The 12,023-nt window shown below is 43.7% G+C and overlaps 4 protein-coding genes across 7 annotated transcripts; 2 read left to right on the top strand and 2 right to left on the bottom strand.

The window, feature by feature from the left end:
• The first annotated feature begins 191 nt into the window (after window positions 1–191).
• On the top strand, window positions 192–3,281 carry LOC103989853 (uncharacterized). Its single transcript, XM_065190257.1, has 2 exons — window positions 192–518; window positions 2,789–3,281. Exons 1-2 carry the CDS (start codon window positions 297–299, stop codon window positions 2,993–2,995), a joined length of 429 nt encoding a protein of 142 aa, XP_065046329.1. The 5' UTR covers window positions 192–296; the 3' UTR covers window positions 2,996–3,281.
• A 301-nt stretch (window positions 3,282–3,582) lies between these two features.
• Window positions 3,583–6,997, bottom strand: LOC135677035 (uncharacterized). Of its 3 annotated transcripts, none has more exons than XM_065188891.1 (7): window positions 6,737–6,997; window positions 6,218–6,535; window positions 6,001–6,133; window positions 5,383–5,486; window positions 5,169–5,313; window positions 4,964–5,086; window positions 3,583–4,891 (listed from the first exon to the last, which is right to left on the bottom strand). In XM_065188891.1, the coding sequence occupies exons 2-7, from the start codon at window positions 6,256–6,258 to the stop codon at window positions 4,061–4,063; spliced, it is 1,377 nt and encodes a 458-aa protein (XP_065044963.1). In that variant the 5' UTR covers window positions 6,259–6,535; window positions 6,737–6,997; the 3' UTR covers window positions 3,583–4,060. The 3 variants fall into 3 exon arrangements, with proteins under 3 accessions (XP_065044963.1, XP_065044964.1, XP_065044965.1); XM_065188892.1 differs by having other exon boundaries at window positions 6,218–6,296; XM_065188893.1 differs by lacking the exon at window positions 6,737–6,997 and having other exon boundaries at window positions 6,218–6,296; window positions 6,484–6,721.
• A 1,902-nt stretch (window positions 6,998–8,899) lies between these two features.
• Window positions 8,900–10,894, bottom strand: LOC135581212 (SNF1-related protein kinase regulatory subunit gamma-like PV42a). Of its 2 annotated transcripts, none has more exons than XM_065190254.1 (3): window positions 10,282–10,894; window positions 9,754–10,108; window positions 8,900–9,600 (listed from the first exon to the last, which is right to left on the bottom strand). In XM_065190254.1, the coding sequence occupies exons 1-3, from the start codon at window positions 10,806–10,808 to the stop codon at window positions 9,217–9,219; spliced, it is 1,266 nt and encodes a 421-aa protein (XP_065046326.1). In that variant the 5' UTR covers window positions 10,809–10,894; the 3' UTR covers window positions 8,900–9,216. The 2 variants fall into 2 exon arrangements, with proteins under 2 accessions (XP_065046326.1, XP_065046328.1); XM_065190256.1 differs by having other exon boundaries at window positions 8,902–9,600; window positions 9,769–10,108; window positions 10,282–10,893.
• Window positions 10,895–11,437: 543 nt separating this feature from the next.
• On the top strand, window positions 11,438–11,860 carry LOC135677548 (copper transporter 1-like). Its single transcript, XM_065189911.1, has one exon. The coding sequence runs from the start codon at window positions 11,438–11,440 to the stop codon at window positions 11,858–11,860; it is 423 nt and encodes a 140-aa protein (XP_065045983.1).
• Window positions 11,861–12,023: the final 163 nt, after the last annotated feature.

The raw sequence follows: 12,023 nt of genomic DNA, 5'->3' as shown, positions 1-12,023 counted from the left end.
TACTTATCTTTTAATAATATTAGATCTATTTTGGAAAGGTTATATTAAATCTATTTTAATAATTTGTTTTTATTTTTCCTGATGTCGGATCCGGTTCAGATCCGAATCCGATATCAGGGCCGAAGCCGAATACCATCTCCGACAGACTCCCACCGCCTTTCTCCTGTTTCCGGGTCGGATCAAGTGCACGACAAATAAGAGGCGGCAAATAAATCTCGCGGCGGCCGAACCCGAACCCAGTCGTTAGCGCCGCCGCGTCCTTCTCCTGAGTTCGCCTTGTGACAGTACTGCGGGCAATGGCCTCGTCGTCGTGGTGCCTCTACGCCGCCGCCGCCTCTCTCGCCTGCTGCTCCCCCTTGCCATCGCCGACGAGACCGCCGGGCGTCTGCCGATGCATCTGTATCCTCTTGCCTCGTGCGACGCTCCCCCGACGGAGCCGCGTGAGACGGAACGCCGTCGTCTGCATGGCCCCAGAGGAAGAGAAGATGACCCGCCGCTCCCCTCTCGATTTCCCCATCGTACGACCCTCATCCATCCATTTCTTGATGTTGTTTTTGTTGGCTTTGATTATGATTTTTCTTGTCTTACTCGTTTGTAGATCTTGGTTTGCAATTTCCCCAAAACTCCAAACTTTTCTACAGTTTTGCGATAATGTGGTGTTTTTATCTATGTTTAGGATCTTCAATAAGAACTTATAGACGTTGGTTTGGAGATTATCGTCAAAATTTAGCATTTTTTTCTGTGTGTTTTTTCGATCAAACGAAATCAATGTCTTTTAAACGTGTTCAAGGACAATTTCGTTGATTGTTCATTGTGCTGCAAAGGGCTCGTTCCCATACATGTGGCCTGAGAAGCTTGCTCGAGAATGGTGGTTATTGGTGGAAGAAGAACGCTGCAAAGGTCTGGTTGGTAGGGTATACATGATGTTGGGTTTGTTTATTGGATACAGGTGAAAGGTTTCTTATTTGACTTAAAACTTCGAACATCAAAGAACATTGGGATGAAAAGGCAAGCTGCAGGAACTTTTTGAAGAAGAATTGGATCAACAAAAACAACTTGTTTAATCCCCTCGTTTTCACAAGAAATATTCTCACTTCATGTGGTCAGTCCATTTCAATGGATATTGAGATCATTTTGGGCTTTCAAATGTTAAATGTTATTTCCCTTTGTATATGCTTAGCCATGGACAATCTACATTATACAATCTAGCAAAATTGAAAATCAGGGGCTCTTTTGGTTCCTTCTATTCCCTTAACTTTTGTTATGGGCATCATCGATTGAACCTCTGATCTTGGTTTAGTGGTCCTCTTCAAATTTTTTGAGAATTAGGGTTCACCATATCAGTCCTTTTTCATAGTTATTTTTCTTAAACCAAAGAATTCAGAAGACGCTGAATTTTTACATAAGTATTTTGAGGCTTGCCAATATGCCAGTTTCATTGACTTGGATAGTGAACCTGCTTCTTATGGATGCTCACAACCCTTTCTCATAAATTTGGGTAAGCCTGTGATTGCATGTAATGCTGTTTTTTGTTGGACATTGAAATCAATTGTTGCTTGTTTATTAACTTTGAGAATTCTGCATCTTTTTATGACACAGAGAAAATGTTGGTACTTCCTTATGAAGCCCATTTTCTAATCTGAATCAAGTATTTAAGTTCGAGTTGATACATGCTGGTGTCGAAAGATATAGCTCTAAACAAGTAATTTAATTGTGCTTATAAGGTTACATGGGTGATCATAAGGTTCTAGTCTCATCAAGCTAGTGGGTCATTTCTCACATCAGTTTTGAGTCATGACAACTGTAATTTAAATTTTGACTCGACTCTTGGGCTGTTCAAATCACATTATTATTCTAGCTTAACACCAATATCCACATGGCTGATATGGATTTGCTTCCAGCTTCTTCTGCATCTAATCATGCCTTCACAATCTTGCAATGGATGTTGATTTCAATTGGCATGACCAAATTGCAAGAAAATATTGAAGTCCTTGTTTCATCAGAAGTGGAATGTCCACAACATAAAATCTTGTGCCCTGAGATTGACTCAGTTGAGCGATGACATCCTTTGTAGAGTGTGAGCATTGTCCTTTTGGAACTCTCCTTATATTGACAAGACCTAGCTGCTGTTTATGAGCTTACTTCATTGTTGCATGTACTGCACAGCTAGCACAGTAGGTCCCCGTTAATACAGGGTCCGGAGAGGGTCAATGTATATAGTCTTATCTTTAAAAACTCAAATTCTGGTCTCAGATCGGAAATATGCAATTTTACTATTGTATCAATGCACTCAACTCATTTTCCCAAAGCCACAAAAAATAAAAGTTCGACTTAGTTTGTATTATTTGCAGAGGCCTCTTGTATTAAAACAGAATTTTAACAGAAGAAAAGAATTAAGTTAATCATATCCAATATATCTATCCAACAGAACCTTTTGTAAGATTTACAAGGTATGAGTGTTTTTTTGCTTTTCAATAATATGAAGTATCTAACAGGTGTGTGCAAATTAGTTTTCTAATATACTTTTGAGTCTATTTTGTCTTGGTCTTTGAAGGATCAGTTCTTCTATAATGATGTTTATTCAACTTTTGATGATTTTGTGCTGATGAACTGAATTGATGCTGAAGAAAGCAAATGAGTTGATTAATGAGAATTCTGTCCTAGCATATTGAATTTGAGATATGTCGTTAGACTATATTCTATTAATTTTTGTTTTGTAATTGGATACTTTGTGGACTTTTGGTATGGTCAGTCACATATATGTTAACATGTAGGATGTAGGATGTAGGAGTGGGAGAGGCCCAAGCCTGGCAGGAGACCCGATATATTCTCACAATTTAGTCCAATGAAAACTCCATTGCCAACTTCACTGCCAGAAGACCCCCCTGAAGTGGACGAGGAAGAGGAGGAAGAAAAGAAAGAGGAGGAAGAAGTAGATCCAGATAAAGAAGATCCAGAGAAGCCAGAGATGTCCAGGATGCAACGTGGAGGATAGTCTTGAGCAATGGTAACCATAATTTGCCGCAGAGAGAACCTACTAAAATTGCTGCTCGACCGGACACTACTGTTGTTACAGCCATTTCTAGTTGTTCATGAACAATGGCTGTAAGTGTGCAGGCATTTCTTAGCTTCTTACTTCTGATGTTATATGACAAGATAAAGTAGAATAAATGTATTTTTGTCATAGACATCCATACACACTGTTGCAAATTGCATCCCTCTCTGTCCTTGCTCATCTACAGAATTTTGGCTGTGGAAAGAAACCCTTGTACACTTCTTCATTGTGGCATGTCTCCATTTGATCAGGATGATTACACTGTGCAGTTAATCTAGTTAATCCTTTACCATCGAGAACTTGTGTGTTTTGTTTGATGATGGAGTTTAATTTGCAAAATCTTGGATATTTTCTTCTAGGTCTTGTATTGATTTGTTTGTATAGGTTCATTTGCCTTTGTATGTGTTAGGAGTTACTACTAGAAAATTTACCAAAAGGTAATTTGAGAACCCAAAAAAGATAATAAAATAGAAAAAATAAAAGCAACATGAACATCAGATTTACGTGATTCGATCAATTGACCTACATCAGACGAATAAGGAGTAAATCACTATTATAAAAAATAGACTATTACAAATGCCTTAGGAAGATGTTCTTATGCTATAAAATTAGGAAGATGTTCTTATGCTATAAAATATAGAAAATTACTGAACAAGAAAATATAGTAATTGACAACTACATTTTCTTGCCATGGCACCAATACTCTTAAGTGTGAGACATATGGATATCTTGTACAATACTCGGCTTAAACTGTGAATACATGATGATCTAACAGGTGGAAGAACTCTTCCAACCTTGCTGGACTTCTGTTTCTGTTGAAATCTCATAAACAGAAGCAAGATGGAACTTTCCACTAATATATCCATGAAGAAGAAAGAGACGGGAATCAGGACAGGAAAGATTTGCAGATTGCATCAACGATCTGTAATCCATCAGCAGAGGTGCTCACTGCATGGAGGTGAAAGAAATGGAGCAGAATGCAGGAAGAGCACTTCTTAGTATTTCTCAGGTCCTCTTCAAAGCAGCAAACCTTGCCGCCAACTGATCGTAATCCGGCAGACTCGGATGCACTCGGCCTCCATTAGCATCCACAGGATCAGGCCGCATCGACGTAGCTCCAGGAGTCGCCGGGTTTACCGATTCCGACGGCACCGGAGGAGGCGGTGCTCCTCTCGGCAACGGGTGAACCTTTCCGCCATTGCCGAAATGCTCAGCTCCGACCCTTCTTCTTCCTTCGCTTCCTTCTTCAGCTGTCCCTTTCCTGCTGTAGTGCAGCAAGAGCTTGTCCAAGACCATCTCTTCCTCGTCCTCGTACTGCCCACCGGACGCAGCATTGTGATCTGCTTCGTCATACGCTGGTCGTCGTCTTCCCTCTCCATCTGCACTCTTCTCTTTGACGTAGTTTTCGCCGTCGTCTGTCTCGCCAACCCGTGGCTTTCGGAGTTTTCGCCTCACGGAAACGGGCCTAGGCTTCTCGCCGCCGCGAAGAACTGCTTCCTCGCCGCCCTCGTTCGTGTCATGACCTGCAGCAGCAACAGGATCGCCATGGATCTTTGGCTTGACATACGGCGGGATCAAATAGCCTGCTCTCCCGTACTCTTCCACATGGCGCCCGTTGACCGAAACCACCCCTTTCTTCTCCGGACTCCCTCGAACACCACACTCGAGCTCGTCAGCTTCACAGCTTCCGCCATGATCTCTCCTCGGCTTGACACGTGCTTGACGAGTTCCCAAGCTCGCTGAGATCACATGAATGTCCGCCGCCTCCTCCGTCTCTGCTTGTTCTCCCCGCACAGCGCTTGCAGAATTGGACCCATGTTTTCCCCTGATCGCATCCTGCGCTGGTGAATTGCTTCATCAGAACTCGCTCAATCTAAAACGCACCACACACCATCGAATGGGACTTACTGATGTAGTTTGATGATCGAATGCTTTTGCATCGCATCGCACAGAATACTCTTCGGCAATATCTTGCATCAGCTGCAGTTTCTTCTCCCTCGTAAATGACTTCTTCCCAACTTTCTCAACGAACTGAAGAGAGATCACACTCGTCAGAAGATCGAATTCAATCGAAACAGTGGTTTTGATGAGAAGTCGATAAGAGGATGAGCACCTCGGCGTTCACAAACGATTCCATGAAGCTCCCATATCGTTCCGCGAACACATGCCTGAGAACACACAACTCCGGCAGATCAGGGAATCTTGCTGCAGCATAAATTAGAGTCGATACTGCTTCCACGGCTTCTTGAGGACATCCCCTGTTACATCATCATGTGCATGTTTTACGATCTTATTCAGATGTAAATCCGAAAGAATTCAGTTGATACTTCTGATTTTGTAAGGTCGGAAGCTGAGTCGAGATGATTTCACAGCACTGCGCGATAATGTCGTAGCAAGTTGCGCGGTTTATCTCAACGATGAGTGCATCAATCTGTTTCAGAGAAAGCAGAAGAAAGAAAACGGTGTGCATGATTTAGAACCATTGTTTGAGCATAAGAACACATTGAAGCTGAAACCACAATGAAGGATCGCGAAGAAACCGGTAAAATTGCCTACGAAAGTTCACTGATGCAAGCAAGAAATGAACTTTAGCAGAAAGAGGTCAGCATCTGTGGATTCCAGCAGGTACAATCGTGCATAATCTTTCAAGAAATCACCAAGAAGAAAAGAGAGAGAGAGAGAGAGAGAGAGAGAGAGAGAGAGAGAGAGAGAGAGAGAGTGGATGAGAACAAACAATTTACAACAGCAACACAAAATTAGGAAACCTGAAGAATCTACAATTGCAATCCACAAAGTAGAATCATGGCAGAAACTTTCGATTGAAGAAACACCAACAGATGAGAAGAGTTTAAAGAAGTCTTCTTCTTATTCCCCTTCTGGTTTACTGGAACAAGCAATCCAACAAGCAACAGAGACGAGAGAAAGAGAGAGAGGGAGAAGGGTACCCGTCGGAAGGCGTTGGCTTCATGGCCGGCGGCGATGAGGTCGGCGACGTCCTTCCTGAGGAACCGCAGCACGGCCTGCTTCTTGTTCCAGATGGGCACCATCCGCACCTTTATGCACTTCACGGCGTGCTTGCTGCACACCGTTCGACACCGCCAAGAACAATAATAAGCATAGCTCACGCACAGACATCGGCAAGGAACAGAGACAGACGATTACCATTTGTTGGAGAACTTCCCACCCAGCAAGCTATCAAACATCTCTGCTTTCCCTCCGTTCTACTCTCCTTCTGGAGCCTCTGTTGGATGGAGTGCAACAGGGAGTCGACGGATCAAAGGAACACGAGAAGAACTCGCCAACAGCCAAATGTAGCTCAAAACATTAAATGGCTTCTTTATGTACAAAGGTGGTGAGAAGGCAGAAGAAAAAGAACACAAGGCAACGAGCAAATCCACCACAAAATCTTAATTGGATTCTCTACATACAGGTCATCACAAAGAGACGCTTGCCGAACCAATTATCTTTCTCTCCTCATTGCTATCAAAACAAAAAGAAAGAAGAGGAAACACATGAAGGAATCGGAGCAGAGAAATCCTACTCTTCCAACAAATTCCTTTACTGCTAACAAAAAGCCACCGTAATTATATACAGAAAGAACGAACTAATCGATCAAGAAACCAAAAAGAAAGAGAGAGGAAGAGCACGGAAATCGTGGATTGCGGGAAGTAGGCGGTTTACCTCCTCACGTTTGACACAGCCTTTACCAAACCAAATCAATCAGCAGTTTCTTTGGGATTTACTAATAATAAGCTGCACACTATGTATAAATGGAGACGTTGCCGATGCTAATCTTATTCTCCTCGTAAGCCGGCGGCCTGATCGAGGCTTTTTTACTGGCCATTATGAGGTTTGAGTTTGAACGTTGTCTGCTCTCTTTCTCTCTCTTTCTTTCTTCCATTACAAATCGGCATAGGATCAGGAAATGAATTCGGCAGTGACAAAGGATTACCAGACTTGAGCAACAGAAAACTTGTGCAAATGGTAGAGCCATGGATGGTGACAAGCAATGCAAAAGTGGGATTCACTTGCAGCTGAAAGCAACAGCTTTGTTGCTGTATAATTGAGGACAGCTATGGGAAAGGTAATGGTGTTGGATTCTTGACTGAATCAGACAGACAGGTTGAATCAGGTCAAACCACTTGGCAACGTGGCTAAAAGGATTTTTTTTATACGAAAATATTAAAAAAATATTAGTAATCTCAGTATCATGGAACTGTAGGATAATAATATTATACTCCTGGTATTATTGTATAGGGTTTAGTTCTTCACTTACATGGATGCTTATATATTAGTCATATTTATCTTTGAAAGTATAATCTTGAGTTTATATTTTGGGAGTGATAATGATAGTTCGTCAAGTCATTATCCGTCACTAAGCTATCAATAACTCGATTCATCATTTTAAAGAATATATTCTTTCATTCTCTCTTTACTAGTTATTGGTTAGGACGATCTTATCGAATTTGTCACATCATTTCAAATTACAAACAAAAATAATTCTCCAAACAATATTTCCTTGATAGAGAATTCTTTTTGGGCTTCGACTAACTTTGAATGATAAAGGAGTGGAAATCAAAATTTCATCATAGATTGTCTTTCAAATTCACTCAATAGGATGTCTTAACACATCCATCAATCCTCTCTCTCTCTCTCTCTCTCTTCAATGGCAAAAGAGGAGGCGTGTGAGGTTGGGGTGCTTTTTGGAGTGGAAGGTACAGAGCCGAATCCACTCGAGCCTTCCATGCTCACTTGTTGCTTGCCGTGCCACCCTATCACTTCACGGGAAAGCAATCTCCCTTGTGGAATTGGCCCGTCAAGCCATCAAAACTACTCGCACTAAATGCATGCACAGCATATCAGCATCTGAGCAAGTTGTATCAACCAGCAGGACTCAGGAATACACTTCTAACATGGATTCACCGGAATCTGAGTGCTGCATTCAACTTCACCACAATTATTTCTGGCTATCTTTGTCCTCTGTTAGATTCTTGGCATAATTGAAATCAACATGTCAATGATGTGATCACAACTGAAGACCATATTAAACAGTTTGCAGATGGACAAACTTGCCAAATCCAGCTCATGGTTTATTCATGTCTATCTTCTATCTATCTCCTGTGTTTTGATGATATCAATAAAGCATGATAACTCAACAAAAATGAAATAAAAGAGAACACAAGTGATTTTGACGTGTTTGTCTTCTTTACAGGCTTCTCCATTTCCAACATGGAATCAGATTCTTGTTGCAAGTCTTTGTTCATGAAATAAGGACTATATGAAAACTCAGCAAAATAAAAAGATAAATCCAGTACATCAGATTCTCGTTAAAAAAAGATTTAGAGAGAATCAATATATGCAGTCTTTGTAAAAAAAAATATATATATAAGTACCATAAAACTTAGCAAAATGAATCATAATAAAAGAAAAAATATAGCATATTGTGCTATGCATGAGAGACCTCAGTGGATGGTAGTGGCATTAAGAGACACTAAACACAGTTGTTTTTTGTCCTACTTTTATGGGCATTATGGCCTATGTTTGGCCATCCACAAAGAATATATCCAGCACAAGTATTTGCTTGCCAATCAACTTTACTGAGCCACTATCATTAGTCAAATTTAGGAATCATTAATTTCTAAAGATATGTTTTCTAATGAAGTTTTCAAATTATTTTGATTTATTACATCACTAAAAACTTAGTTGACTCACATCCAATAGTTCTAATCTATCGTAAAAGAAATCACCAAAGTTGCGTGTGCAATTAATACACCCTTTTAGAAAAGGTTACTTTGACACTGCAAGAGTGTGTCTGCTCTTCCAAGCGCTCTTTACGTTGCTGTCACCAAGACGATTCTTCCTTATCCTCATGATGTATGCACTCAGGCAGAGTGGCGAAAGCACAGAGCACTTTGTGCAGATGATTCTTATCCTCATGCAATATGCATAGTGAAAGATTGTACCTATGTTCTTAGTTTTCTCTTTCCTATGCACATCATTATGGTACCTCGAGGAGAAACAGGAACATATATATATGTAGAGAGAGAGGCTAAACTGAACAGCAAAGCAGCCTGATGTCCAGTTTCCTATGAACACACTTGGGATTGCATGACTCTGAATCTCATCACCCTGCTCACAAAGAAACAATCTTTGAGATCGAGTTAGCCATGCTGAACGACGCCTTCTAGCTCCTGTTCAGCTCGCAGAACGGCGTCCCTCACCACCCGCACCATGTCGGTGAGGGAGACGACCCCCTGGAGTAGCCCCTCACCGTCGACGACCCACAGTCTGTGAACATGGTTCGACACCGCCGACTCGATGACATCCGACAGGCTCGTCTCCGGGGAGCATGTGATGAGTCTTCTTGTTTCAGGGCTGGGATCATCTCCAGCCATGGGTGGTGCGATGCTTGCGTTGCTGCCCCTCATCGATACCCTTTCTTTGAATTCCGTGACGCTCAACGACAGCCATGACTGCAGTAGAACGACGGGGCAACCCCTCAAATCTGTTGCTGAGAATGTCTCTATCAGCCTCTTTCCTTTTCCCTGCGACTCAAACAGCAGTACCGGTCACTGAACATTGCATTACATGATAACATGAGAATGCGATAACAAGCTATAAAGGTCCTGTGTTAGAATTGAGAATGAACCAAATAATATATCATGGACATCAAATCTGACAACAAGGTTGTGTTGCACCGTTGCATTTATTACATCTTGTAGGATTTGATCATCTGAGGGAGCTTCGACAACAGGAACAGCACCTAAGCCGGCCGCTCTCATGGATCTGATGGTGTCCATCACTTTTGTATGCTTACTTACAGAAAAGATAACTTCACTGATTGCTCCAAGCTCCAGGACACTGTGTGATAAGACACCCTTCAGTTCTTGGTTTTGCTCCCTTAGGAAACTTATAACGTCCATTTGTGTGAGCATTCTGTAGCCAGGTGATGCCTCCGCCAGCTCCACTGCAATTGCATGATTGGTTTGGCTTTCAAGAGGAATCAAAGCTCGATGGACCCCCTTGCTGAACGTTTCCATGCAATCTAGTATGCTGCAAGTGATAGGAAGATGCAGCTCTTAATCGACCATAACATCTATAAAGGAAGATTGACAAGCTTCTGTTGGCTTAAGACAGTGGCAGAGCATCTGTGGGGCTATCAAGGGTTATGGCAAGAAGAAGCAGGAAACAAAAGAGTGATGCTAATGGCGGAAAAGAAGGCAAACCTGATGGCGGGGTTCAAAGTCCACAAGCTTAGCCCCTCGAGCGAGTGCCCGATGATCGAGGAGACCGGGACCGACATTCGCCTCTCGAGATCCCTCTCCGGGCCGGCGGACGACTCGTCGCCAGCGCCGTGATTCTGGTCGCCCTCCTCGGCGATGTGGGCGAGCAAGTCGAGCATGGTGACCATGCCGATGTAGTGCTTTCGGACGGCGCCGGTGGCCCGGTCGGACTCCAGGATCATGGACCCGCCGGCGCCGATCCACTGGCCGGGCGGGGCCGCGACCGGCACCGCGGAGACGCGGTTGGCGACGAGGGCGTTGACGGTGTGAGCGAGGGTGGCGGTGTAGGGGACCTCGACGAGGCGGCGCTTGTCGCGGACGAGATCCCTCACCTTGCGCTCCCGCAGCCAGCCGCAGGCGCCTCGCCTCATCTTCTTGTTGCCCTGTAATGCTTCTTCCACCACCTCCGCCTCCCTCCCTTGGGCCGCTTCCTTCTTCTTCGGCTCTTCCTTCCTCTCCTCCATGTTCATTCACAATGGCGTCACTCGCGGAGGGATAGGTACGACGTTTTCGGGTAACGAGAAGAGGGTTCTGTCGGTGTGCAGGTGGTGGAAGTGAGTACGTGGCGGAAGGAGGACATTCATGGTCGAACTGTGCTGGCGTAAGATAATTGGTCCACGACACAGCGGCGGCGGCGGCTGCATTATCCCATTTTAATGCATCAAATTACTGCAGAATTTATCCCAAAAAACGCTACTAATAAATAATATTTTTAATTCCGATGCTTTAATTCCAAACGATTCAAAACAAAAATCATAAACCCCTATGTTCTTCTCTCCTCATTCGTTCCTCTTCCATCCTTCTCTTTCTCCTCCTCCTCTTCTATTTTGTAGATTGGTATCGAACTCTCAAACTCATAAGAACATGTTGTTCATTGATATCAGAAAAGAAGAAGAAGAAGAATAAGTATAATGGTAGTTCTCTAGAAAAAGAATTATGGCTGGATCCACAAGAACCAGTTTGGAACCACCAGTTACACTTGATGTGCACAAGCTCGAGATAGATATAGCCCAAGTGCTGAGCCAACTGATGGCCTCATCAGGATTTGTACTGCATGGTGGTATCAAAGTGGAGATCGCTTTTGTACTGCAAAGGCAACATGGCACGCTCTTATTTAGGTGCTTCAGCCGCCCAATCTCCTGATCGCGGTGTGGAAACTGACAAGGAGAGCATGTGTTGCGCCCACCCGACCTTCTTCGCCGGCTGCAACAGCATGGAGGTCGTCTTCCCCGGCATGCACGCACTGGCCCTCGCCGCCGTCTTCTCCGCCTCCGTCCTCGTCGAGTGGTGCGACCACCGCCTCGTCATCGCCGCTGCAGCGGCGTCGGGGCTGACGCAGACCGCCATGCACGCCGCTCGCGTCGGGCTCGGCTACGTGCTGATGCTGGCCGTGATGTCCGACGCGGCCGCGATGGCCGCGGCTGTTTTGGGCCACGCCTTGGGGTTTGTGGCCTTCGTCCACGCTGCTTCGAGGCCGTTGACCCCCGACACGAAGGCTCGTCTCCATCACATCGTCTGTTGACTCCTTTCGGTGTTAATGGTTATTCGGCGATTAAGCTAAATACGTATGATTAGAAGAACAGTGGTTTGTTTCCTCCCACAAAGTTACTAACGATTAATCTCAAGTCAGGGGAATGCATCCAATTAAATCCAAACTATTTTTGCCTACTTTATGCATTCATTAT

This window comes from Musa acuminata, chromosome BXJ1-6, assembly GCF_036884655.1.
Source record: "Musa acuminata AAA Group cultivar baxijiao chromosome BXJ1-6, Cavendish_Baxijiao_AAA, whole genome shotgun sequence".
NCBI classification, from domain to species: Eukaryota; Viridiplantae; Streptophyta; class Magnoliopsida; order Zingiberales; family Musaceae; genus Musa; species Musa acuminata.
The sequence above is the reverse complement of the archived record's forward strand: the minus strand, read 5'-3'. Positions and strand labels throughout refer to the sequence as shown.